The sequence below is a fragment of the Zonotrichia leucophrys genome, chromosome 8 (genome assembly GCF_028769735.1).
Source record: "Zonotrichia leucophrys gambelii isolate GWCS_2022_RI chromosome 8, RI_Zleu_2.0, whole genome shotgun sequence".
NCBI classification, from domain to species: domain Eukaryota; kingdom Metazoa; phylum Chordata; class Aves; order Passeriformes; family Passerellidae; genus Zonotrichia; species Zonotrichia leucophrys.
The window spans coordinates 20,627,473-20,655,269 of NC_088178.1; the positions used below are offsets into that span (position 1 = coordinate 20,627,473).

The following is a 27,797-nucleotide window of genomic DNA, read 5'->3' on the forward strand; positions in this document are numbered from 1 at the left end:
CGGCGCTGCCCGGGCCGCCGTATGCGCCGCACGTCCCGGTGGCCGCGGAGCCGGCGCCGGTGGGTGCGCGGGTCCCGCTCGGAGCGGGGCGGCCGCGGCCGCGCGGGGAGCGCCGCGTCTCGCACGGCCTCCCACGGGCCTCCCGGGATCCCCCCGCGGCGCTGCGGGCCGCGGGCGCGGCGTGCGGAACCCCCGGGACCCGCCGGGTGCAAGGCCCCGTTGTTGGGCCTGGCGGGGGGATGGGAGGCGGCCGAGGGGGGTGTGTGTCTATGTAGATATAAGTGTGTGAGTGTGCGTGTGCACGGATACGCGTGTGTGTGCGCGGATATACGTGCGGGTATGTGTATACACACGCAGCCACGCGTGTTTGTATGGGTCCGGGACACCCCCGCGGGAGTTAACCCCCGACCCCCGGTTTCCCGCCCTCCCAGAGCTGGAGGGGACGGACAGGACGGCGCAGAGAAGGCCAGAGGGCAGGCGGAGCCATGGCGACGGGGGCAGATGTACGGGACATCCTGGAGCTGGGAGGCGTGGAGTCAGAGAACACGGGCACCATCAACAAAAAGGACATCATCAACTCGGATAAGGTGAACTGCAGTGCCCCGAGGGGCTGCTGCGTGATTCCTGGGCACTCTCTGACCTTGCATGTGGTGTTTGGGGTGAATATTGGAAGAAATGATGGAATTAAGCGTGTACCTTCTTAGTTACCTGTGCCATGGCATCTGGTGTGGGATTTAAGCTGGAGCTATGTAAGCTGCGTCCTGCTGAGCTGGGCCAGGCCCCAGGACATTCTCAGCTGTCTTTAAAACTCTCATTTTGTGCAGTATCTAGCCCAAAAGCAAATGGAAATAATACAACACAGTCTTGTTTTACAAGACAGAAAATATTGTCTGACTCGACTGAATGACAGAAGTCTTCCAAACTGTGTGGGGAAGGTGTGTGGCTGGAGTTTGGGACAACTGGGATGCATTGCCTGGGAGAATGTGGCACGTTAGTGAGCTCTGTTAAGGATGTCTGATATGATGTGCTGCATTCTGTGTGGTAATGTGCTACAGTGACTTGTGTTCTGTGTTTTAAATTTGGGCAGAGTCATGGGCGCCCCATGTTTTGCAAGGTGTTGGGAAGGTCAATTTAGGAGTAGTTATGAGATGTGGAGGTGCTTTGAGATGAGCTTTCTGCTACAGAGATGGTCTGATTTGAAGTAAAGCCTGTGCATTTGGGAAAAAATCAAAACAAAACTGAAGGAGAGGCACTGTGATTTCAGTGCCCTGCTAGGGCACACAGTATAATTGGTGTGATGGAAAACCAATGAGTATCAGTCATTTAAAGGCTGAAATGTTGGAATTGCTGGTCGTGGGCTGTGTTGGTGGACAGTGTCTGGTGAGCAGCCTGTTTGCTGGATTCAGCCTGAGTGTTGCCACTGAGTGTTTGGAGTTGTGAGTTCTTTTGGAGTTGTGAGTTCTTTGATTTTAATGCGTCTGTGTTAGGCAGTAGAGAGCCAATGGAGTACTGGGTGCTGGCTGTCTCTTTGGAGCAGGGATGGTTTTCTCAAGTTTACTTTAATGGGAAGAAAGAGGAAGGGATGGTGCAGTGAAAAGTTCTGGGAGGCATGCCGGAGGGATTGAATGAAACATTCTGAATTTCTGCAAAGTACAGAAGTGAAGCCAAACCAAAGGTGTAAGCTGTTATCACATGGAGAGTGCAAAGTTGCTCATAGTAGTGCAGCTCTCAGTCAGGAAATAGATCTGTTCTCAATTAGAAAAGAAACAGATTGATGTCTTGAAATCACAGGAGCACCATGAAGTACTTTCCAGTCCATTAGTGACTGAGAATGTTAAAATAAAAATTACTAGGCATAAAAACATTTAAATCAGCATGACCAAGTAATTTGTTCTCAACTCCTAAAAGGGCTGGCTGAGCTGATCTCTGGCCTTCTGATATTAACTTTTAATAAATCTGGGAACTTTGGGGGAGTTCCAGAAGCCTGTGTTCATACAGGGTGTGTGGTGACCTGTGGGTAGCTGCCTTGGTTGGCCTTACATTGCTGCTGGGCAAAGTGATGGACACACTAGAGAGAGGTGCTTGGTTAGGGATGAAAAGGTGCTGATATAATGCATGTCTGTCATGAAATTTTATGGAAAGCAGCTGTAGTTCAAGATGACAGGGACTTATTTTTTCAGTGGAATCTTGAATTTGCTCGATAAAGGTGGCTGTATGGATTTAGCACAATTTATGATGCAATGTTAGTTTTACTACTGAAAAATATTCTGATTTAAAATTTGGTAGTGATATAGTAAGCAAGTATGTAATAGTAGTGTTTGGGGTAGTAGTTATAAAGATGGTACAGTTAGACCAAATGCTCAGTAAACTTTTCCCTCTTAAATGAAATGTAACTTTTACTGTGGCTGTTACTGTACCTACCTGAATCCAAAGCTGGTCACCTGATACAGTTGATTGCTGATAAACTTGTATATGGGTGTGAGCTGGGCTGTGTCTTAGAGACCATCAGTTCTGTCAGGGTTTAGGGGCCAGGTTGAGCTGTGTACACTGAATTTCTCTTATGAGGAAACTGTAAAAAATTTGTTTGCTGTGTAAATGGGAGAGCAGAATTTTGGGGACCAGAGAATTCTGGTAGGTGACACTGGGGGTTTTGCCAAGGGGCTACTGCAAGAGTGTAATCACAGATGGAAAAACTGAAGCTGCTGCAGAACAAAGTGACAAGAACTATAAAAAACTGGGAAGACATTTCTTACTTGAAAAGGTAGAGAACCACGTAATTAAATGCATTAATACCTCTGAGGGAGGACAGTGCTTGCCTAGTAAGGAAAGACTTAGTGCACCAGCCCCTGCAATCTATAGCTAGATGTTCAGCTTGGAATTTAAGTGTGTTATCAGCAAGAGCAAATGTGGGCACTGGTCAGCCCTATCACTGAAAGTGGGTACATTTTGTCTGTCAGTGTTTTCCAGCAGGAATAGGCACTTTCCTGGAGAAATTCAAGGTGTCTAAAACCAGATAAAAGTAAAAGCCATCACAGGGCACCGGGTTATACAGTTTTAATGTTCCCTCAGGAATTTCTATTTCTACTTCTGAATCTAAAGTACAATTTTTTTGTTTCAGAAAAAATCCAAGAAATCCTCAGAGACATTGACGTTTAAGAGGCCAGAAGGAATGCACCGAGAAGTTTATGCACTTCTCTATTCTGACAAAAAGTAAGAGCACATGGTCATCTGTGCAGGTTGTGGGGTGGCCTGGGCTTTTGGTGGCAGGGCAGCATCCTCTTGAAATCAGGGGCAGTCTTGTTTCCCAGATTGATTCCCCTTTGTGCTCAGCCCATGCTTGTGCCCTTCTCTTAGTCATGGGCAGTGTTTGTTTTCCCTGTTCTAAATTTGAGGGGTTTGCTTGATACAGGAAATTAATTAGATACAGGCAAACAAACCAGCGCTCTTAGCCTTAGTATCTAATTCTTTCTTAATCTCATCTGGGAATAGCACCTGCTTTTCTATCTGCAAAAAGAGTTCTGAGCTTGAAATCTCTTTGAGTTTGCTTCTTGCTTCTCATCACCAGCACTTTTCCCCCCCACAGGGATGCACCTCCGCTGCTGCCAAGCGACACAACTCAGGGTTATCGAACAGTCAAAGCAAAACTGGGCTCCAAGAAAGTCCGGCCTTGGAAGTGGATGCCTTTCACCAACCCAGCGAGGAAAGATGGAGCCATGTTCTACCACTGGAGGAGGGCAGCAGAGGAGGGGAAGGATTACCCTTTTGCCAGATTTAATAAAGTAAGTGGGAGCACTTTCAAACAAAAGCATATGAACAGCAGCTGGAAAATACCCTTCAGTCAGTTCCTTGGCTGTCCAGATGGGAAGTTGGTTCTTTCAACACGTGAAGGCTGAGTTATATTTGGTAATTGCATTTTGAATTGCAGCATGACCTGCAAACTTGTGACCATGGACTGATGTCTCCAAATCATTCAGGCAAAGCAGGCTTTGTATGTGGTCAGAGCTTGGTGGAGACCCCAGTGTTTCAGGTGTGCAGTCATGGATTTGGTGATTTGGTGAGGAGAACTCGTGATACCTACCTCTGTTCCTGACCAACACCCTCCCCCTGATTACAGGCTCAGGATAGTAAAAGGTATTCTATTCTGAGTGAGACATAAAAGTCAGAAATCTTGCTATTTTGCTCAATATGAAAAAAATGGCTTGAGCTTCATGGCCAAAAAGGTGGCTTGGAACCTCTTGGCCAGATTCCAGCAGAGATGCTGAATTACTTTGTGTTCCCTCTGAAATTGCTCCCCTGGTATCAGTGTGGTGCAGTCCCCTGTTCTTTGCATCTTACATTAAATTGTCACAATGTGTTGTTGTAATCTCCTGCTGTCTTTTGTCCCAGATGTATCTGCTTTGAGTGACTGCGCCTTTTATGTGTATGCACAAAGAAAACTACATCAAGATTTATACTTCAAAGTCAGGACCTCCAAAGTTAGGAAGGAGCAGAGTTAGGGTGCTTCCATAATGTAATTTCACTCCCTTCATGATGCAAATATGAAAGAGTGAGAAAACCGTGTGCTAACACGATACCACAAAAGCTCTGCTTGTGTGTAACCAAATACAATATTTTAAGTTTGTAACCCACAGAGCATCAGCTCTAACAAAGCTTGGCTTCCTGCAGAGTTAAGTGGTTGGTTGACCTTATATGTTAGAAGGCTCCAGCTCTGACTGATGCTTTTCCTGTAGCTGGGACATTGCTAAGAGCCTCCTGTGGTATCTCTTCTCTGATGTCTGGGGTGGAAGTCTGAAGTATGACTCACTTAGTCGAGGCACCTACCTAGCTGTCTGAGTGAAACTTTGTGAGGCTAATTGTCTCTAAGACTCTACTGCTGGAACTGGTTTTGGCTGAGTTCAACTGAGTTTATCAGAGGGGGCCACACATCACATTTGGGTGTTTTAATTACATGATTCTCGTTTCCTTAACTTTATCAGGTACTGTGAGCTGACAGGCAGAAGAGCCTTCAGCAAGGCTGTAACCTTTAGATTAGTGATACAGACCTCTGCCATCTGCAAATACGCAAATACACAATTACCTAGTATCAGGAGCAAGTTGTTACCCTTGTGGTGCTGTAGTTGAGAAAGTTGAAGGCACTGATGAAGAGTTTTGCAGATATTTGCTTTATCAGAGGAAATTTACCTACTTTTCTAGACTCTTGTGGGTTTCTTCTCACATACTTGATACCTCTGCCTGAATCTTTCTGTCCCCTTGCCATGAGCCTGTTTTCCTGTGTAGTCTATCCTGTTGGTCGCTCAAGCTCTTTAACCAAGCTTCTGGGTCACTGCTCAGTTGCTTTCCCTTTTCTCTGTGCTTCCAGTCTCCAGTACAATTCCCTCCTCTTTGCTGTGAGATCCAAAATGTGAACTTGGGTTTCACCATGTACACTGAGCCTTGTTTCAGGCTGTGAAATAGGAGTATAAAAGCAGCTTTGCTGGTGTCAGAGCAAAGCCCTCTCTCAGCCAATACTGGTTTTTTTTATTACCATCAGTAAAGGCTTAGTGAAAGAGTATGAGAATGGGGCAAATACATATTTTCCTATTTTCTGGTGGCCTTTAGCTTAAGGATTTCTTAATTTGAAATTTGTGTTTAATAATTCCTGCTAGGTACATTTAGGGCAGAAAGCTGCTTCGTGAGTAACCCATGCTAATGAGTTCTTCAAGTTAATCTTGTGTGGTGTGCAAAGGTGCTTTCCTCTGTTCATTTCAAACTGCTGCCTTGAGGTTTAGTCCCTCGGAGATCTTGTGTTACATGATGTAGTAAATTGTCCTTGCTGTGTACTGTGTTCTCTGTAATGTGACATGCCCTCTTGTGCACTCTCTTGTTCTCAAATATCCTTTCTTTTGAAATGTGTGGACTAGGAGTGAGTGTTCCACTTAGGGGAGCATGGTGGATTTATGTGGGCTGTTTTCTCTATTTCTCTCATAATTTTTACTGTTCAGTTTGAATTTTTACCTCTATTAAGCATTGTGCTGATGTTTTCATAGAGCTGTCTTGTGGCTCCAGGATCCTGAGCAGTTTCAGCTAATTTAATACTGATAATTTTGTGAATTTATAGTGGGAAACGTTGGACTGAGAGAGGTTTTCTGGGCTATTGAATCCTCCTCTTGGCTCTTTCAGGTCCTCCCACAATCCAGTCCCTTTCATAAACTGATCAAGTTCCTTTTGAATAGCACTTGGCTTTTCCTGCCCCTGTGCTTCCTTGGGAAGCTCTTCTAGGCTGTCTTTGCTCCATTTCATTTCCAGGTTAAATTTTCCGTGTTAAATTGGCATTTCTTTGCAAGTCAATTTCTTTGTTCTTATTTCAGTTGTTCTTTTCTTCCCATGAGTATTCCTTTCATTTCATCTAGCATACTTGAAGCCTGCAGTCAGATTCTCCTTCAGACTTGCTTTGCTAGGCTGTGTTCTCTTCCAGTCTGCTCTAGGAAGGCAGGCTCACCACCCCATTACTCATGCTCCTCTCTGTGCTTGTTTCCATTTCAGTGCATCTCTCCTGACCAGGCATCAGTAGTGTTGGAGTTGGTATTCCTGCCAGTATTCTTGTTGTGCAGTTGAAACACTGCCAGTTTCTGCTGGAAATCCCTCTCTGGGGATCATATTTGCCTTTTCATGGTTATGTTGCATTTGAATGTATTGTCAGCCCGTGGTTGGCTCAAGCTTTCCATCTGTTCCCACCTTCTGATTTCTTTCAGAGGTTCTCACCTGAGCAGCCGTGAATGGGGCTGAGGAAGATACTTTGGAAGTGTCTTTGCTCTTGTCACATTCTCTTGTCTGCTGAGGCATCTGCCATGATCCACTGCAGAGGGCCCTGCTGGCTCTTCTCATGTGTGTGTGTGCTCCTCTAGAAATTATTTTGTTTCATGATGTGCATGGGACATCCTTATAGTGTCTGGGAAGATGCTTTGCTCCTGGTGGAGGTGGTACTTGAAGGTTGAGGTTCAGTGCATCCCCAAGAGATCTGCTTCACCTTTGAGTTTCTGTGTCTAAGTGCTAGAGGAAGGGCAGTAGACCTAAAGAAGCTGTAACTTGGAGGGTCAGAAATGCTCCTCTGAGCTCCAGGGAGTTCATGAGGATGATTTTCCTCATGACAGGACACAAAACCACAGAGGTGTTGAAGCACACCTGCTTGCATGCACACTGTTTTCTTCTGGAGGCAGGACCTCCTCAGGCTGAGCAAAGTTTTGCTGCAGCAGGGAGTGAGAGGCAATAAGGGAGGAAAGCACAGGGTTATTTACACTTTTGCTTTACCACATGCTAGGATTTCCCCTAATGTAGTAAGTATTTTTACTGTTTCTTTAGTACTCATGTGACACTTGTGTTCTGGATAGAGGCCTTGCAGAGCAGTCCCAGGCTGGGGACAGGAGTGTGGGCTTGGTCCTTTAGGGCACTGTGAGAGTTGGACTGTCATTTGGCTCTGTCATTCTGCTGGGGGATCTATGAAAAAAAAAAAAAAATCTATGGGAAAGGGAGGGACAAAATTATCTGCCAAGTTTATGGCCTTCAGTTGTACAGTACACAGTCTTTCAGATCTTCATGATACTGTCTGCACCAAACATGAAAGAAGTAGTCTGAGTATCAAAGCAGAAGGTGTGCTAAAGGCTGGGGATTACTGCCCCTTGCCTTTCCTGTTCTTCCTGTACAAGTGAGCATGTCCCAGCCTAAGAGTCAACTGTCAGAGCACTTTGTGCCAAGGTATTGGTTTTGCTGTATGGGAGGAATGCAGGGAGGCTGAATCTTGGTTTCACTGTCATGTTAGCCTGAAATTTTGAAACCCATAGTCAGGATGTGGGTTGCCTGTGTAAACCATCTGAAATAGGTTTCAGCCTCCTAGGCAGTAGTTCCTGGTAAGCTTCCCTGAATGTTACATGATGGCCTTGGGATCACACATTGCTCCAATTCAGGTCCTCTGTCTGCTCATCGTGTTTCCTATCCGGACTCATTGCTCAGGGTGCTGGCAGCCCCCTCCTGTCAGTGCTGTGCTCATGCTCTTGGCTCAGGTGTCTTGGCAGTGAGGAGGGCAGTGCTGCAGGAGAGCTACCATGGTTTTCTCTCTCTCCACAGACAGTGCAGGTTCCTGTGTACTCAGAGCAGGAGTACCAGATGTATCTCCACGACGACGCGTGGACCAAGGCTGAGACAGACCATCTCTTCGACCTGGCTCGGCGCTTCGATCTGCGCTTCGTGGTCATTCACGACCGCTACGATCACCAGCAGTTCAAGGTGAGTCCTGGGGGCCAAGCAACCTGCTGCCATGGCATGTGCAGGGTTTTCTGCACTTGAAAGACCAAATTACCCTCTATATCAACTTAATTAGGGGAAAAGAATGAATTATTGGCAGCAAGGAATATTGAATTTCCAGCACAAGGCATTGCTGTTTGCTTTGTTTGTAATTGAATCCACTGTGACTTGTTCTCGTTCCATGTTGTGTTTTATTAGAAAGTTAGAAGGTTTGCACCTGCCAGGAGAACAGCTCGTTGTCCCTTGAAGATAAGGCAGCTGGAGAGTTTATTTGAGCAGGCTAGGTGTTCTGTATTTCAGTCTAGGCCCTTGGAGAAGGATCTCCCAAAACCCTGGGGGCTGGGACTTCTCCCTGGTGCTGCTGCTGACTTGTGGTCTGACATGGTGCAGGTTTCTATCATCTCTGCTGTGAAACAGGGACTGTCAGTGGTCTGAAATTGCAACCCTGGTGTCATGATTGCTGATCTGCTATACTAGTTCCATGCTTCCTGGTGACATAGGGAATGATGTGACATCTACAGAACACCTCCTTGTTATCCTCTGAAATGCTCACATGAAGAGCAAAGTAAAATAACGAGAGTATGCCCAGCTAAGCAGCCCAAACATGTTTTGGGCTTGGGTTAATGGAACACAGCTCAGACTTCATGAAATGGGCAGTGAATTGATGCTGCTGATACTTTGGCTGTGACTTGAATGACCATTGTCTAGAGCAACTCGGAGACCTGCACATTTGTTGCAGTTTCCTACTTGCAGGCTTTCTCCTCTCAACTCTCCTTGCATCCTTTTATCTTCACTGCTTGGAATGCTCCACTGCTGTATTGTCTCTGAACCCTCAGCACTGTTGGATCTTTTGGTGGGTATTTTTAGAGCAGTAGCTGTGAACCCTGGCAGTTAATTCATGCAGCTCACTGAGAAGCTCCTCCTTCCCTGTCATTCCCCTGGCACTGCAAGGGTCCCCCTAGGCCTTCCTGCCAGGCACTGTCTCTTGTACTGTATGTGACATCCTTGTGGTCCTTAGGTGGCTACTGCACAAGGTTTTGCTCAATTCTTCCATAATGTTGTCATCCTGTGATGTCTTCCACAGAAAAGGTCAGTGGAGGATCTGAAGGAACGGTATTACCACATTTGTGCCAAGCTGGCAAACATTCGTGCAGCTCCTGGCACAGACCTAAAAATCCCAGTCTTTGATGCTGGCCATGAGAGACGAAGGAAGGAACAGCTGGAAAGGCTTTACAATAGGACACCAGAGCAGGTAACTTGGGGAAGAGAGCATCACTTCTCCAGAAGATTGATTGATAAGTTGAATCAGGAGGTGTATGATGCAGGCCAGAGGGTGGGAAAGGTAAAGAAGGGCTGGACAAGAAAAAAGCAACACCTAAGTACAGCTTTTGTTGTTGGGTTAATGTCCCTTTAAGGAGTTTAAAAGGACAATAATTGAGAAACCTGACTATCCAGGAAAAAGGTCTACATGAGCAGAGTAATGGTCTCTGGTAATTGCCAGGACCTTCTCAGTGACTCTGACTGTATTAGTCCTCTGATAGAAGCAAATTCTCAATATTGTTATGAGTACCAGAGTCTCATGGAGAGAGAATTATTTATCTGAGAGTAAAAATCTTTCCAGAAAGCATCAAAGACTAAATCTACATGCTTAGTTCTTCTCTATGTTGAAGCTATGTGAAGATCCTACAGTTCAGAGATTAAGAAGGTGTGTTCTCCATAGGCCGGGGGAGAGCATCAGTTTCAGTTTTCAGTTAGTTCCCTCCAAGGACAAGTTCATGTGTGACTTACTCTGCTTTTTCACCCCACTGACAGGTGTCAGAACTAGGCATAGCTGCTCTAGGTTCTATATGCTATGACTGGGGAGGGAAGTTTTTTTCTTTTCACAACACTGTATTTGCAACTATAGCATATTTGGGCTTTTTAACCCTTCTGTGCTTTTGATCTCTGGAAGATGGGATTAGTAATTTATGGATTGTTGAAGGGTGCATCATAAAGATTGTGATGCAGTACCTGCCAGATTGTAGAGTGGCATTGCCGTGGGTGCAGGGTAAGGTTATGGAGTATAACATGCTCTACAAATCCAAGAAGTTAGGCAGGAGCATGAAATCATTCCCGGGCTGGCCCAGGGCAGAGCTGCTGTCGGTAGATGGCCCCCTTGCCTTGCCAGGCCTCCTCTGCTCTCTGACTGCCCTGACGCGCTCTGGTCTGCAGGTGGCAGAAGAAGAATACCTCATCCAGGAGCTCCGTAAAATTGAAACCAGGAAGAAAGAGAGAGAAAAGAGAACCCAAGACCTGCAGAAGCTCATCACAGCTGCTGACACCACCACTGAGCAGAGGCGTGCTGAGCGCAAGGCTCCCAAGAAGAAGCTGCCACAGAAGAAGGAGACAGAGAAGCCTGTAAACATTTATCTTTCTTTTTTTTCCCCTTTACCCTGTTTATGCTCTGGCTGGGTAATGTTTTCTGCAGCAGTCCTGTGGGGATCAGGCCCTTTCTGGGTGCTGGCTGCCTTCTGGCAGATGTTTTTTGGTTACATCTTTGGAAGGCAGATTGGTGTAAGGCAGCCATTGTCTGAATACCCTGGTGTGCTCTCAGTCTCTCTCCCATTTGAAAAATGCTGGTTTAAGTCCTGTTTATCTTTCCCTGCCTGAGAAAAGGGATGAAATGATGCCAGCTGTTAATGCATCATGGCAAGGAGAAGCATGTTTCCCTCCTTCTTCCAAGTGTATTCTGTTACTGCTGTGTAGGGTTGGCCCACAAACCCATTGTCTTTCACCTGCCTTATTTTTCTAGTTCAAGTTTTCCTTTTGTCCCCAGCTCCTGGATCTCAGCAGCATCTCCCCAAGCTCAGTACATGCCTCTCTCCTGATCCTCAGGTGTGATCAGAGCAGCCCTGCTGTGGGACTCTTGTATTCTGGGAGCTATTGGCTATTTCTCCATGGGCTGAGCTGCAGTCTGAGGAGCCCAGAACACAGCTTTCACTTCACATTTGGTGCTACCTCAGCTTCCCTTACTGGAAAGAGGTAGATAGCATGGACTGATCTAAATTCAGCACCTTCAGTAGGAAAGGGCTGTTAAAATAATCTCAGATGTTTCCAGTGAGTCCCTCAGAATTCTTGTCCCTTCACCTTGTGAACAGAGAGTACTTGAGTAATTTTTCTCCAAAAGGTTCTGTACAGAGAGCAGGGAGAAGCAGTGAATTCTAGACAGGTATTGCCTGAAGTGTGCCTAATGGCCACCACTTCCTCAAAACAGTCTTTTGGTGTGTCATATCCTGTGTGTTTCCCTGCTGTGTGATGGGTATAATACCACCGGGCACCTTCTGCATTGAATTCCCCAAAGGGTTGTTCTCGGAAAGCTCAGCCATGGTTGGCATATCTCCCTGTAAAGAAAGCAGTTTGTCACTGGTGGAAATGAACAAAAGGGAGATAGAGAATGGGTCTGGAAAGATGCTGAGGATGCCAAGGCAAGGGAGTCCACCCCTAAACGTTGTCTAGGACCTGTCTGCAGGCATGTAGTGCATAGGCACTCCAGGGTGGGCAGAGAAGCAGTTTCTGTTGTTGCAGTAGCATCATTTCATCCATGACAGAGTCCATTAGGAGTCAATTACCAACTATAGCCAGGAAATGTTAAGAAAAAAATGGCATTTTAACTAAGAATTTGAATCGGGAGCTGCATCAGCATCATTTCAACAAAGGAAAATCATTTAGCAAAGAGTCAATTGAGGTTGAAGCGTTTACAGCATGTACAGGCTGTACAGGCACATGAGGCAAAAGAACCCATTTAATTGCTTATTGCTGAATGCAAGTCAGAGTTGGCTTGGCTGAGGCAGTGATGCTGATTTCCCCACACTGCTTGTGTCAGGGTGTTCAGCAACAGGCTGAGGGGCAGAGTTCAGGGAGTTTGGAAGCCAGCCTTTGTGCAAAGGAAGCAGACAGGATTGGTTTTTGATTGCAGCCTTGTTTGTCTCTAATAAGGCAAGCAGGGAGGCTGTATCCTACCAAAGATCAAAGTGATCTCTACAAGTTCATTAGTCCTGTTGGTAGTTAGAGAATACTTTTTCCTTCATGGCCGTGTTTAGGAGTCTTTTCCCAGGTCCTCTCTTTATTGGACAGACAACAGATAACTGAAATAATCTTAATGCCTGGCCATGCAGAGTGGTTTGCAGGGTGCCACCTCAAGACCAAGACCTAGAGATAGCTGCTAGGGACGTGAGAGTTATTGGCAGGGAACTTGAGAAATTGAGTCACTGTCCTTCAGCATCTCTTATGATCTTGGGGCAGCCCTGGCTGTCTCAGCTCTGTCTGGAACAAAGAAAGAGCAAGCTGCAGAGCCTCTCTGCAGAGAAATCTGGGTACAGCAAGGCAAATGGTGTTTCCAAAGAAATGGGGAGATTTGAGGTGACTTGCTTTTGGAAAAACACAATTGTGCATGTGTTTTGCAGAGGTTGTGGCTATTCTTAGCTTGAATCATAAGTATTGCTGATCCACTCAGGGGAACCCAAACCATTCACTGCACAGATAGCCTGGTTTGGTATTTTAAAAGTTTGCTTACCTTTTGCTTTCCTCATCAGCATAGATTTTTAAGGGATTGTATTTATTTTTTTCCATTTCGTTGAAATGCAACTATATGCTCTACTTTTAGCAGCAGAAACATGGAAGTTTGCTGCATTTTAATGCTGTACTTAAAATATGAAGAAAGAAAGAAAACTGTCTAATGAGTGGACAAATGGCAAAACACATGAACAGCAGGCCTCCCTGGGAGGGGGCAGTCCTTGCATCCTCATTAGTGGCCTCAGGTCTGTACAGATCAGAGGTTTCTCAGTTCATTCCTTTGAGAATTTACAGTCAAAAGGCAAGATTTAGGGAAGTCCTGGGCTGTTTTGATCAGTGAAATGGGTCAAATTTGGATGAGGATGATACTGTGCAAATGTGTATAAATACCATGTGGGGTCAGGGTTTCTGTGTGGGTGGATGTAAGTCCCTGTGCAGAGCAGTGCATTTAAACCAACTGACCAAAAATGTTTGAGCTTTCCAAAGATGCCTTGAGTAGTTTTGTCAATGAATTGCTTGGGATTTTCCCACTGAATCCTGTTGTCTGGGATTTTCCTCTTGCCTCAGCTCTGACATGTGGCCGTGGCAGGTGGTTCTCTGTCATAGGAAATGGTGTTTCCCCTTCAGATCGTCTCTGTATGAAATGTTGTGTTTCTTGTGTTTCCTCCATCAACACATCCTGTTTCAATCTCTTTCAGGCTGTTCCTGAGACTGCTGGCATCAAGTTTCCTGACTTCAAATCTGCAGGTGTCACGCTGCGGAGCCAGAGGGTAGGCTCTTGTCCTGTTCCCATGGGACCTCTGTTAATGTCTTTCACTTTGCCTGCCTCTCTCCTCATCCTTTTATAGCTAAAGAAAGTCGAGTTCTTGCCTCTAAAATAAGAAAGGAATTCTATAAATGTGGAGACTCAGAAACCTGGAATGCTGGCTCTGTGGAAGCCAACTCATTGCCTTGCAGAGGCACCTGAACTTGCTGGTGTTTGTCACTAGTGTGCCTGCTCTGCTTTTAGACACCTGTGACACAACCAAATGGAGCTCTCTAGTCCAAACAGAGCTCACAGCCAGAACTAATGGGCCTCTTGGAGCGTGTGTGTTGCTAGCTGAGAGGTTCTTTTGGAGTGGTTTGAACTGGAAAGGACCTTAAAAATCATCTAGTTAAGATGATTAAGGACTGCATGTTCAGGTTGTGTCTTGAAAAAAGCCTGAAACACATAAACATGTAGAATTTTTAGCTATTCTATTTATATTATCTTAGAAGATATATTTTTTAAAAACCCCCATGTTCAGTCTGTTGCAGAGATACTCCTGACTCCTGAGTAAAGAACTTTCTTGCTGTGTTTGTATTGCTTTCATATATCAGCAAGACTTGACACCTGCCTCTTGCCACAGGTTTTGGGATATCAAGTAACTTAAACCTGCTTGGTCAACTGAATGTTTTCAGAGAAGTTTTGAAATCAAAATCCTGTGTGCCTATACAAGTACTTGTTGCTTTTTTCCCAGGGAAAAAAACCGTATTTTAAATTGCTTTATAGCAAAGTTGGATGAGTACATTCCTTGCCTGGCATCCTCACTTGGCACAATAAATTTAAATGACTGTTTTTATGGAATGCTCTTTTGATATCAGACTGATTGCAGATTTTGCTGGCTGTTAATAGAAATGTGTTTGGGATAATGCTGCTTTGATGTACTGGTGCATGTGTGTGTTAGAGGTGGGATGCCTCAGCAGGGCCACTGCTGGGGGGCCCCTTCAGTGAACCAGTGCCACCATCTGCAGGATAAGTGTTTGAGTGAGGGGCTGCAGCCTTGAGGAAGTCACAGTCCAGAGATAAGCAAGATTGCAGTGCAGGTGTTGAGATTTATTGAGACGTGGCAGATGTGTTCTCCAGCACTAAGATAAATAGAGTAATTTATGGAGATTGATTTGGATTTTGAAAACTAATAAGTAATGGTTGATCTTTTCTATTTTTTTTACCCCCTCTGGAAGAGAAGCTGAGCAATAATGTAGCAGTGATGGAACCATCTGGCAAAGCCAGCAGCTTTTTTGTGTGCCAAACTGGCAATTCAAATCCCAGCCTTCATGAAAATGGGTGCTACTTGCTTTTATCTGTTCCCTCATGCTCACAAGATGCAGTGTTAAGCTGAGGCATGGCAGTCTGATTCAGCAGCTTTTAGCCTGCTGTGTCCAAGCTCCTGGAGTGACCTAGAGCAACTTTCTATGTTCTTTTTGAAATTTTTAAGGAGATAAATGCTGTTCTTAGAACTGCCAGTGGTTTATGAGTTAAAAAGATGGTTCATCACTGATCTAGGTAAAAAAACACCTTGCTGTTTGGAAGTGTGAAACTTACCTCTAAGCCAGAAAAATGAATTCATTTGTGGCTTTTAGCCAGTCACCTGGCTTCCTTATCCAAGCCTTCCCTATTTTTAAAATGGAAGCTATGACACTCACTTGCTTCAGAGATGCATGATGGGGAGAATTAATTATATGAGGTCAGTAGAGGCCTTTTGAACTGGCAAGAGGTGCTGAAGTGCCAAGTGTTATGGAGTTGACAGTTCATGCTAATCCAAATTATTTTACTTATGGGATTTATATGGTAAACCCTCTGATATCCAGTGATGTGGAATTGATCAGGGTGGAGGCTGACTAGGACTAAGCGAGGAATTGGAATGAAGTGCTGGAAATTCATACTCTGGCAACATCCAGCATAAGATGTTTTGCCCTTAGCACATTGAAAAATGATTTCTAAAAGCTTGTTCTGTCCTGCAGTAAGTTCTTTTGCCTGAAGACCTAAAGAGTTCCTCACCTAAAGGCTTCTGTTTTCCTCCTTTGTTTCATACTTTGCTACTGTGCTTTATGCCTTTCGTGGTTAGGTGAAGTTGGATTTTGCAGTGAGATCAGGGCTCAACCTCTGTCATGTGTGAAAAATGTACCATATCATCCCCAGGATAATAGCACTTACTCTTTGATTAGAGATTTTTTTTTTTTCCTGAGGATTTACAATTAGTCTGAAATCTGAGTTAAAATTAATTTATAGAAATGAGTCCTTGAAGAAAAAGTTAGGAATCCGTATTCAACTTAATTTGTTCCCAGTAGTTTTTGTGACAATAGCCATGGCTCTTCAAATTCCCCATCATTACAGCTTACACAATCTTATGGACAGGCTGAATTTGAGGACTGTTTTTTTTCTCCCCCTGTGAGGATTAATGGTCACTTAGAGCCATTATTCTTCATAACTGAAAGTTTCTCCTTCAGCAGACACTGAAGAGTAATCTTCTGCAGGGACTTGGACAAGCTGGCTGCTGTCAGACTGGCCTCAGTGTCCCATTGTTCTCCATGGGACTGTGGCCACAGGCAAAGGAGGCCACAGCCCCCATGCCCTTGCTCTGCTTGGGATTTCCCTCTGCCTCCTGACAGCACAGACTGCAACTTTCTCTAAGGCAGTGGCAAGCTGGGCATTATGAAAAGCTTCCTCTTAATTCAAGGCAGTGTATTGCCTTGGTGCCACTGAGAACAGGAGGCACTAGCAGGTGTTTGGAGAGGGGGAGCCTTCTAAGAGTTTCTTGAAAAGAATTTTAGATCTTTGCATTTGATGTTAGTAAAACAGTCTTATTAAAATAACATCAGAAGTGTGTTATTAATCCTAAGCATTGCTTCTGGAAAGCTTCCTGTTATACCAGCTCTGCTCAGCTGGGAGGTCAGACAGCCAAAGAGCCAGAGGAAAAGAGAGATGTGTAGGGAATTTGAACAGGCAAAGGTGAAGAAAAGACTAAAGGGAAAGCAGGGAGCTATGAGAAGGGAATGCTTTGCTGTGGGTCTGCCTGAAGGAAAGGAAGATGGGAGCTGTTGAGCTTGGATCTTTTCCAGGATCCAGACAAACAAACAGTGACCTCATGTTTGTGATCTGGGCATGATGCTGCTTCAGTAGGGCAGAACTGAGTTTGTTCTGATTTCACCACAGTGTTTCTGTACCATGTGTGTTCAACTGTCTTTAAATTTAACCTTTGTCTTTGTTGTGTTCAGAGCACTTGACTTTGGCATATTTAACATCTCTGCAGTGTGTTTTAAGTTCTGTCTCAGCTCTGTCAGTGGATTTTAACTTACAATTTTGGTAGTGCTGTTGAATTGTTGCTGCAGTGGTTTAAGAAAGAAGATGATGCATGGGAAAGGGTGGATGTTTGTACCCACTCCTGCATGTTGAGGTGTATGTCTGTGTCCTTGCTCAGTTCTCATGGGTTTGGAAGAGAATTGATTTAAGTGGTGTCTCATCTGGAAACAAAACAAAACCTTGTGATGAGAAGAGAAGATGTTTGTAGAATTCTCAGTCTGCAGGAAGGATTGAGGGATGCTTCAGCTTAGTCATTCAAAGCTGGCCTCCTCCCCTCAGAAAAGGCTTCCAGCCAGCAGCCTGACTCCATCTGCTTAACTGGGATCTTGTAGACATTTGCCAGTTGAACAAATTAAGAAAGAAGTAAAGGAAGGAAAATTACAAGTAGAGCTTTAGTACCCATTGATTCAAATATTCACACTCACCAGCTTTTAAATGTTTAGTAGCCTTCTGAGCACTTTTTTAGCACTGATTAATGAATAAGAATTTACTGTGGTTGTGTGGGGAAGCATGTGTGTGAGTTCTTCCATTTTTTTTTCTTGGAGTGAGAACTAAGTGCTTCCTGCAAGTCCAAGGTGAATGATATTTCTGGAGGAAGATGGGTTGTATGTATGTGTTTAGACATGTTTATTCTCTATATTTGGTCTGACCAATAATTACATGGCCAAGCATGCTAGCTGTTTACCCTGCACTGGAGGCTTCTGGCTTCTGTTCCTTCCCTGTTATTAATGCAAACCCAGACTTCATTGGCAGTGAGCATGTGACACATCTGTCTGTCCTCCTGTGATCAATACCGTCCCTTCAGAGGTTCAGCTTTTGAAAGCAGTTCCATAAAATACCAGTTATTCTTATTTGGATTTGATAAATTTAATTACTTGAAGCAATTAATTATTTATTTGCTTTGTATTGATTGCACTCCAAGGCGTTCTGACATCAATCTCATGGAGATCAGCACACCCTTATTAGGTGGGGAAAGTTTATGTTTCCAGGTCTGAACATCCCATGGATTAGTTAGCTGAGATGTGCTTGTTGCTTCTGCTAGCAATTTTTCATTAGTGAAGTTGTGTGTTTTGCACTCTTCAAGAGAGTGGCTGGGAGTAATTTCCACAGGGAGTCTGACAGGTGTAGAAGGGAAGTAGTTCTCTCATTTCTGTGAATAAAACTTATGAAGAAATGATGCAGGCTGGATCGAATTCATGTTGTGGCATTGCCATCTATTTGTTGTACTATATGCCCTTTAATTAGGGCCAAGAGAGTGCTGGTGCATTTCCTAATCAAACTCCTGTCTGTAGAGAATGAAATAAGATGAAAATATTGGTGTATTTATTTTTAGAGAGAACTGCAAAGGATACAAAATCTTGAATGAACTAGAGAAGGTGAATCCAACACGCCTTTTCCTCCATTCTTGTGTTTAGCTAAACCAAAAGGCACTTAATGTTAAATAGCTGAAAGAAAATCCATCCATCACCTTTTTTTGTGGAGATCATTGATGTGGGAGAGCATCTGGACCGAAGTCCTAGTAGGTTCTTGGGTATGAGGAGAGCACTCTGGCTACAGCAGTGGGATCACTCTGGGTGCAGGAATGGGATCTTTAAAATAAATTGCACTTCTGGAAAGGACACTCCACATTGCTGCTTCTGTTGAATCATCCAGTACCAAACAGTGTCCATGCAGTATGAGGCCTCAGGGACCTTTGTCAGTCCTGGATTTGAGAAGCTTTTAGTACCTTTGTGTGCCTCTAGTGACACAGTCTGGGGTGTCATTCATCAGCCAGTTTTATTGTGTGTAACACATGCAGAGCTCCATATATATCACTTTTTTCTTTCATTAGTGTAACCAATATAATGATTGGACTGTAATTAGTCACTCTGTTGTTGGTATTTGTGTAAGTGGAGATTCAGTTAAATTATTTAAGAGAAAAGCATCAATTCAAGACTAGATGCATGTGTTGCTGCACTTTGCTGTGTCTGATCTGGAAGTTTACATAATGTTCTTGTACTATGGTGGAGTGTCCTTGGAATTCCCCCTCCTGTGGCCAGTCTGAGGGTCCTCCCTGCAATCACAGCACACACTGCTGTGCTCTTGGTTTCTTTCTGTCAGAGGCTGCAGCCATTTCCATTTTCTGCAGGTCTCAGCTTGGTCTTCATGCCTCCAGTGAGAGCAGGGGTAGGACTCTCTGGGAATCTGCAGATCTGCTTAAAACAAACTACTGTAGTGTCATTCTGGTAATGTACTTTTAGCATAAAATACCCCCAGTAAAAATGTCCTGTGCAGTTCTTTCTTCTGCAGCCCTTCAGTTCCATGCAGTGAAGCACTTCAGAATTTCAGAAATGTGCAAGTTGAAATCTAAAACTGAATTTTTCAGCTGAGGTTTTTCAAATTCCAGAGCTCTAAGACTAAAGTACTTAATATGGTTCTTTCTTTCCTTGGGTCTTAAACCTGTACAGGAGTGGAGGCTCTCTGCTCCTGCAGAGTAGAGCCGTGCAACTCAGGAATGTTTGACCTTCAGGCAGAAAATGCAAAAAACATTATTCATGTAAAACTTTAGCACTCCTTCCTGGAAATCCACTAAACCATTCAGTACTCTAAAGATATCCATGAAGAAAGTGCCTAATGAGAAAGTTTTCTTGCTGCTGAAATCCATAAGGAAGGTGGTTTTCAATGCCAGTGAGCTGTATTATAATGCTGAACAATACTGGTGCTGGTGCATAAAACCACGGGTGCAGGCTGTACAGGCACAGGTCAGATGTGTGGAGGTTTTAGGGTTAATGTTTTAGAACAGTTATATTGTTTAGGATTGGGGAAGGCTGATTTTAAGAAAAAACTTACCTTAAAATTGAATTAAAATGAAGTGCAGCATCAGGGAGGGTTCATGTGAAATATTTAAATAACCACTGATTATTTTTAAAAACCTTGTATTTTGGTGATAGACCAAACAAAAGGTTTCAGCACAGAAGATTTTTTTGGGGAGGAGTGGGAAATTGGGAGCATCAGAAAAGGAGCATTTATGTGGAAAGTGATGGATTGAGAGCAGGACATTTAAGATGACCACACAAATACAATCACTCACAAGGCCCTGACTGAGTCTGTAGATCCTGCAGACCATTTCCATTCCTACTGCAGATCCCCATGACAGCCTCTACCTGCCAGGTGGTGATGCTGTGAGACATAACAGGACTGTGTTGCAAGCTCTGCTATTATTTAGACTTCATTACTCTACTAAAATAGATTCAAATACATTTACAACTATGCTTAAAAGTATTAGCATAAATCACGAAAACTCAATGGCACACAGAAATAAATGAACCAAGTCTGTTTGGGGAGGCTATATCTTCAGTTATTTCTTATCCTGTTTGTTAATTTAATGAATTTTGCCAATTAGCAATTAATTTGCAGTAGGTCTCCTAGTCATTAGTGTGAATTAGCAAGGTTTTGTTGGCAAAATGCCTCGAACATTAAATAAGAACCCTGTATCATGCAAAACCTCAAGGGTAATCCATGGTGAGATCCTGTAGAGAAATTGAGCTGCAGAGAGTCCACCCCAGTCCAGCCCTTGCTGTGAAGGTGTGGGGGCTGCTCTGGTCTGATCTTCTTGAACTGCATGACCCAGTACAGGTCAGTGCCCTGTATTCCATGTCTCCCAGACCAAGTGCATTCCAGCAGAGGCTGTGTATCCCCGGCTTCCCTCTGCACAGGCAGGCTCTGGTACTGTGGCTTTGTGGTGTTGACTCGCAATTTTCTGTAGCTCTTTATTTTTCTCTTGGTACACGCAGTTCATGTGTTTAATGCAGGTTGTTTATAGCAAGGACAAAGGATTACAGTCCTTAAATCAAAAGTGATGTTGGTGTAATTATAAGCACAGGCTAGTGTTGCAAAGAGGGCTGTAGGGAGAGGCTGTCAAAGGAGAAGAACATCCAAAATATAGTAACCTCAAAAATCCCAGCTAATCAGTTTTCTGACGGGAGCAATCTGTTTCCCAGGTATTATTATTATATGGGGACTTTAAAGATAATAAATAACAATAATAGTCTGCTATGAGGAAGGAAAGAAAAGGGCAAATGCCATTCACCTCAGAAGCTGTGGTTGCTCACTGGAGTTCTCAGAGGAACATAATTTTCCTCAGCCCCTGTGGAGGCTTCCATCCATGACAACACCAAGAGCATCCCAGGAGCTGTGGTGTCAGCAGTGAGGTTGCCTGAAGGGGTGCTTTCATTAATGCAGAGATATGGCCCACAGAAACCACATCTCCCAGTGCAGACATCATGAGCCAGAGGGCTCTTCTCTGGGCTGCTGGCTGGCACTTGTGGCCGCTGCAGATCGCTTTATTCTTTGGGAATGAGGGGCAAGTGAGCACCACTTCCAGCACTGTGCTGCTTCCCTGCATATCTGCTTGAAAGACCAAAACAAAGAAGGGCTTTCTGAAGTAAGCTTGGTCTTACCAGAGCTGTACAGAGCATGAAGACTTCTCCCTTGCAACAAGGCAGCCCAGCTAACGGACCTTGGCTAACAGATTATCAGCAGCGTTTGAGTAATAGACTGCTCATTTAGTTTTAATACATTTTGCATAGAGAGCAATCAGCCTTCATCAGTCTTAGAGATGAATTGGCTTAGCCAGCTAAATTCTAAAGATATTAGTCCGACAGCAGCCACATAAATCATAACATTTTCTTAATGATGGTAAAATTAAAATATACTCTTGCTTTGAGAAACCAATGAAGCCTTCCTGTTTGCAGGCCAGATCCTCCTGCCTGAATTAACAGGAAGCTTAATTGATGTGGTTTTAAACTAAACTCACAGTCCTACTCTTCCTCAGCATCTTAAGTGTTCCTTTCTTTGAAGTTAAATTAATTTGTCCTGCCTCTCCCTGCTCCATCTCCTAATCTTCAAGAGTGTCAGTGAAGACCAGACTCCTGTGGGACATGATCCAGATGTGCACAACATCACAGCTGAAGGCTTTGCCAGGTTGTTTGCGTTGCTAATAGTTGCTTGAGCTAGTGGAGGCCTCCCAGGAGGAAAGCGTGTGTTCTTCTTCTGACCAACAAACCAAGAGCTCCTGTCTGTCTACCTAGCCTAGCCAAGGATGAACTTTTCTTGTCCTTTGTTCCTGAAGCTGGCTTGGTGCCCCGCGTGCTTTTGCCAGAAAGGAAATTAACAGAAGGGAGTCCTGTCTTTGGCTAAAAAGGCTTCAATGTCTGGTGTTGGGGCAGGAGTGAGGACACTCTCAGGGCTGTGATAGTCACACAAGTATTGTGTGTTCACAGGCATGTCAGTGAGGAGATGATGGACTTGTTGTGTCCCCCAAATTAAGGGTAGCACCTTCTGATTAGGTCAGCTCATACATCCCCAAGCTGAGGCAGAGCTGAGTATGTCACCCATTTAAACATTCTGTGTGATTCCTCATGGCACAGAACAATTCTTTGGGCTGAATCCTCTTGCTTTCAGGTATATCTTCCAGATGTTCTAGACTGACTACTCAGTCTTCTGCTGAGCTTTGCAAAGTGACCTTTCCTTCCTTGGCCTCCTGCTGCTAGCTGCAGTGGCACCCATGGAATAAACAGAGCATCTCCTGTCCCAGTGCTCTGGGCTGCCTTAACAGCAGAGCCTGTGCAGGTAATCTGTGCAGGAGAGCCCCTCAGAAGACCTCTTTTAGTGAGGTTCTGCTCAAGTTGAGACTCTGGGCTGAAGACTTGACTGAAATCCAAATACGTGATAACTTTGACAGCCTTTCTTCTGCTAAAACAATCATTTTGTACTGAACTGCAAAGAATTGGTTTCTTTACAAGTAGGAAAGAAGTATGAAATTGACTGCTGTGCAGAAACCACAGCACTAAGCCAAAGACCTTTGGGGTAAAAAAAAAAAAAGGCAGGGACAGGCTGGTTTCTTAGAAATCCTCTCCTAATAATCCTATTGGTCCTTTGCTGGAGTGCTAATATCTGTCCAAAAGGACCTGGTGCTTCTCAGCATATACTGTGAAAGGCCCATTCCCCTGGGGTGCTCTATGGCATCCATACTCTGGTTTCTTGGCTGAAGTGATGTTGTGGAGAAGGGAGGATCCTTCTGGTCCTGCGTGGGTCCTGTACTGGTGTTGTGGAGCAGCTGATGGGACACAGCCATAGCTAAGTTAGAGCTCTCACCGTTTGGGGATGTGTGTGTGCATGCAGTGCTCCTGCATTCAGAGGAATTAGGAAGTTCCAGATGGAGCCTCTTGGCATTTTTGTGTTGGGGCAGCAAACACTGGAAGCAATGGGTCTAGTTGGGAGACTGATGTTGGGCTGCCTGCTTTGGGCAACTTCACCCTGTGGCTTATGGCAAGTAAGGTGACCACAGGCCCTCCCAGTGAGCTCTACTCAGAGGCCACTTTTAAGGTGGGGTGCATAATGTTCCTTCCTTCAGGTCATTCCCAGCCACATTGCAGACTCGTGGCTGGGGTTCTCGTGGCTGAGGTTTGGGCCCCTGGTCAGTAAGTGGTGTGTGCAGGATGGCTGCAGGATGCTCCTGCCTCCTGGCTGCTCCCTGGCCTGCTGGGCAACTTGGGTTGGTGATTGGGATCCCCAGGTTGAGGTGTGAGGTCACCTTTGCAGGGCTGGATGTGGAAGGGCAGCCTGTGCCTGTGCAGAAGGGTGTTTGACAATGCAGTATTGAGAACTATTTCTTTCCTGGTGTGTCTTCTAGCCTAGCCAAGTGCTTTCATTTTTTCTTGAATATGTCTGCGGGGCTTGGAAACCTGTTCTCCCTGCCATATTGTGCCAGCTGCATTTGTGCTGCTGGTAATCTAATAAATGCTTGGTCTGAGCAGCTAGCACTCCTGCTAGAGCCCAAATGAATGCAGAGGAAGGACCCTGCTAAGTGTGTGCATTCTTCCTCTCCTGGCCAGCTCCAATTCCCTTTCATAGCTCACATCTGATGCTTCCTCTCTCACCTAGCCCCTTAGCTCCGATGTAAATGTGTGTGCACACTTCCGCCAGTCAAGTAACTGTGCTCTCTCTGTCTCTCCCCTTTGTTACAAAGCCTGCTCTGTAAATGAATCCCACAGGTCTGGGGCTCAGCAGGTAAAAGGAGAAGTGAGTCTGTTAGCGCATGAGTCTAATCAGGCCGGCTAAAGCGAATAAAGTAGGGCAGCATTGCACATTAGCCGCTGTGTAAATGAGCCCTTTGATGGGCTGGGCACTGCGGGAGAGGGTTTGAAGCCAAGAAGAACTTTTGTTGTTAATTCAGTGACACATGGAAACTGTAAAACAGCGTGTCTTGCACACACACGAGAGAGAAAATAAAAGCCCTCACGACCGGGCTTTTCAATACCTGCCCTCAGACCTAGTCTGAAAACTTTCAGCCCCTGTCTCCCTCTCTTACCACTTGATTTTCCTTTCTCTCCCTTTCTTTTTTTTGTTCCCCCTGCACTATAAAAAGAAAAGCTCTCTTGCCTTTTGAACTAGACGGCTGTGAGTGAGGGCTATCTCTGAGCTGTGTGGCTCTGTTACCTTTGTGTTCCAGATGAAACTGCCAAGCTCGGTGGGACAGAAGAAGATTAAAGCCCTGGAGCAGATGCTGATGGAACTCGGAGTAGGTGAGTAAAGGGGGCACGCGAGAGAGAAAGAGACACACAGAGCTAGCCTTTGTTCTCGAGATGGGCTATTTTTTCCCCTAGTAATACAGCCAGTTTCTTGAATAACAGTATGTGAATGGTTTTTAAAATATTTTATGTGTTTAAAAAAAAAAGAGAGGGTAAAAGCCAGAACAAGATGCACAGGGTTTTTTTTTTTTCCTCCCAGTAGAAAAATCTTTTAAAAGAGCCTTTGTTTCTCTCTTGTTTGGGCCTTTTTAACCATCAAGAGAGGCAGCACAGTATTAGGAAGGCAAATCTCAGCCTTGCCAGGAGAGGTACTTCTAAGTGTGTTAGTGACCACGGCACGCGCATTGTTCAGGGCTGCCCTGTCTTGCTTTTAAGCTTCATTTCCTCTTAATTTACTGCTCACGGTGGCAAGTCCAAAATGCATCTGGGACTGTTCATCCCCCCTTTATAGGTTGCATGCTGTGTGAAAATCTGGAGCATCTCTGCTGAAAGGCGAGTAAACACACATCCCTCACTCTTGAACTCGAGTGTCTAAGCAGCTGAAAGAAGGGTTCACTTAACATGTACAATACCTGCTCGTGGCTAGAGGGGGAGAAGTGCAGCCTGTGGCCAGCGGCTGCTCTCCATGCAGTGGGGACAGTTTGCAGGTATTACAGGTCCCAGCATGCAGTGTCTCTTGATTAGACACCTGATGATCCTTTCCCTCCCCCACTGTGGCTAGAGAGACATTTAAAGGTAGGAAAAGAGAAAAATAGAAAAATAGAAGCCTTATTAATGATTTACAGGAGATTACTGAGCCTGTTTTCAGCACTGACTTCTGTTAAGTCTTGTTAGTTTTTTGGGCCAACTGGTTTATGGCTTGCTATGTTGTCTCAGAGACTGTGCCATTCTGAAGGCCTCCTGTGGCTGGTGAAAGTGGCTCAGCCAGGATGGTTTCCTCTTTCTGCTGTAGAACTAAGGGAGTTGCTGTTTGTGCTTGCTGGGGAAGCCTGAGGGAAGCATGCGAGTGCTTCTTGGAGCTCACTTTCCATGTGGGTAAGGAGGGGTTCCTGACTCCCCACTCCTGCCTCACAGAACTCACATATCTTGAGGATCTCTTGGGGCTTCGGCCCTCCAGTACCTTAGGGTGCAGAACCACACCTGGGCTTTGTGGGGGTGAACACAGTGCCAGCAGGAAGGGGGTCAGGTGGGCAGCCCTGCAGACAGGGGCCACTGCTGTGTATCAGGGCAAATGCAGAGCTTCATCCTTTCCTTCTGCAGAACTTGCAGCTCTTCCTGGCTCTGTGTGTGTGCATGGTGGGGTGCAGCAGAATGCAAGGTGTGGGGAGGTGGTCTGATAGCTGCTGCTACAAACAGGTCTGTAACACAGCAGCAGAGCAGTTCTCTGCCTTGGACCTGCCCTGGGAGGAGCAGTAAGAGAGGCTACAGAACTGAGCCTGTCCACCTGTTGTTGGTGAAGGTGTAGGGAGCAATAGGAGCTCTTCTGCCCTTTGCAGCAGTGTGGATCCAGACTCTCTGCAAGACAGAGCTCTCTTCATGTGACTTGGTGGGTGGCAAGATTCAATCATCTTGTCTTCCATCATCCTTCCCTTGCTGGACTTTGCAGCTTCACCCTTAGTCCTTGGTCAGAACCAAAGGACAGCCTGAAAAATAGGAGTGCAGCCCTTAGGGATACCAATTGCTACTGATCCGTGTTATTGGAGCGAGGCTCCTGGCATATCTCTGTGGGAATGAAACAGCAGCCGAGACCTTTATAGGGATTTGTCATTGCAGGGCTGTAGGTCTGGGTGTTTAACAGGCAGTGTTTTTCTCCCTAGATCTTAACCCTATGCCCACAGAGGAGATTGTACAGATGTTCAACGAGCTGCGGAGCGACCTGGTGCTGCTGTACGAGCTGAAACAAGCCTTTGCCAACTGCGAGTACGAGCTGCAGATGCTACGGCACCGCTACGAGGCCCTGGCCAAGGCTGGGAGCATCGGCCCCCTCAGCGTGGAAGGCGCCCATCCAGATGGCCAGACAGGGCTCGGCATCGAGGAGGGCAAGGGCGATACCAAGGACCAGATCATTGATGTAGTAGGAGCACCACTGACCCCCAACTCGGTGAGGAGGAAGGTCGGGGGGGCAGAGCAGGGCGCACTCAGGTCTCCGACGCAGATGCCCTGACAAGCGCTGGGGATGCTGCCCTGCTCTCCTTCCAGGCATGCGCGTCCGAGGGAGCAGAACACGCCTGTTCCCCCCCAAGGCCCGGTGCTGCTCTCTGGGCTTGTCTCCTGTGCTGGACAGTGTTCTTGGTGCTACAGGTGGGGTCAGCAGGGCTTTCTACATCCTGCATGCAGGCAGATGGCTTGGTGTGGGTGCCACTGTGGACCAAAGCGGTGAGGCTTTGGGTGATGAGAGCTTGTTCTAAGGCAGCAACGGTACAGCTGCAAACCTGAGGCATTTTCCCTCTAGACAGCCTCGTAAGGGTTGCTCAGCAGAGGGAAGCAGGTGGGGAAAGCAGTCTTCAGGTGATGAGACATGACCTGCCCGAGACCCTGGAGTCAAGCAGTAGCCCTGCCTGGAGCAGGAGGCTTGGGAAGGACAGAGGTGTTTGAAGAGCAAAGGAGGGTTTTTATGCCCTACTTCCAGTGCCAAGAAAGAAAAGCTTGGCCTAGGGCTTCTTCCAGTGTAAGCCCTGTGGCAGTGTCCTGTGCATGTACCTCTGCAGGATGTGAATCACCGGCCTCTCCTCCCTGCCTCCAGGAGGGCAGGTTGCCCAGCCCCTCACCACTGCCTCAGGGCCAAGGGTAAGCCTGGGGATCAGCTGAGGCTGCTTTCCCCTCTGTGCAGTCCCCTGGCACAGCTGAGCTGAACTGCCTGATGAAAGCTGCCCATCTCCACACCGTGGCATCCCCGACGCCTTCGACGCACTGCCCCTGGTAGCGGCACAGACCTTTACTTTCTGAAATGTATAATGTATTGCAGGATATTGAGAACACCTTATCTGTCAACGGCAGAGGCGACACGTTAACCTGGACTTGAGTAATGTCCTATTTGATTGTGACAATGTTGAGTCGTAAGGAAGAGTTCCACTGAGACAGGTTCATGTTTGTAAAGGAGTCTTTTGAATTATTATTTTTTTTCCCTACTGCATTCAATCTGGACTCTCACCCCTCCCTCCCTGCGGTCTGGAGTGTCCTGGTTTGCAAACTTTTCGGGCTGATTTACAGTACAGTTGGTCTCCCTTGAGACCTGGCTTGTTGGGAAGGTGGGAGAGATGGTGGTGGTGGCCATCCCTGTAGGAGGAGAGAGCCCA

At 45.7% G+C, this 27,797-nt stretch overlaps 1 protein-coding gene across 2 annotated transcripts; it reads left to right on the plus strand.

Moving 5' to 3' along the window:
• The first annotated feature begins 9 nt into the window (after positions 1–9).
• Positions 10–27,594, plus strand: DMAP1 (DNA methyltransferase 1 associated protein 1). 2 transcript variants are annotated; one of them, XM_064719966.1, is made up of 10 exons: positions 10–59; positions 432–587; positions 3,119–3,210; positions 3,584–3,779; positions 8,101–8,259; positions 9,362–9,529; positions 10,489–10,674; positions 13,527–13,598; positions 24,423–24,495; positions 26,319–27,594. In XM_064719966.1, the coding sequence occupies exons 2-10, from the start codon at positions 486–488 to the stop codon at positions 26,663–26,665; spliced, it is 1,395 nt and encodes a 464-aa protein (XP_064576036.1). In that variant the 5' UTR covers positions 10–59; positions 432–485; the 3' UTR covers positions 26,666–27,594. The 2 variants fall into 2 exon arrangements, with proteins under 2 accessions (XP_064576036.1, XP_064576037.1); XM_064719967.1 differs by lacking the exon at positions 10–59 and adding an exon at positions 244–259.
• The last annotated feature ends 203 nt before the right edge of the window (positions 27,595–27,797 follow it).

What these genes read in the sequence shown, in the direction of transcription:
- DMAP1 (XM_064719966.1), top strand. Translation starts at nt 486, where the DNA reads ATGGCGACGGGGGCAGATGTACGGGACATCCTGGAGCTGGGAGGCGTG. An exon ending in ACGATCACCAGCAGTTCAAG is followed by an intron (nt 8,260 to 9,361) that starts GTGAGTCCTGGG and finishes TGTCTTCCACAG; the next exon opens with AAAAGGTCAGTGGAGGATCT. An exon ending in ACAATAGGACACCAGAGCAG is followed by an intron (nt 9,530 to 10,488) that starts GTAACTTGGGGA and finishes TCTGGTCTGCAG; the next exon opens with GTGGCAGAAGAAGAATACCT.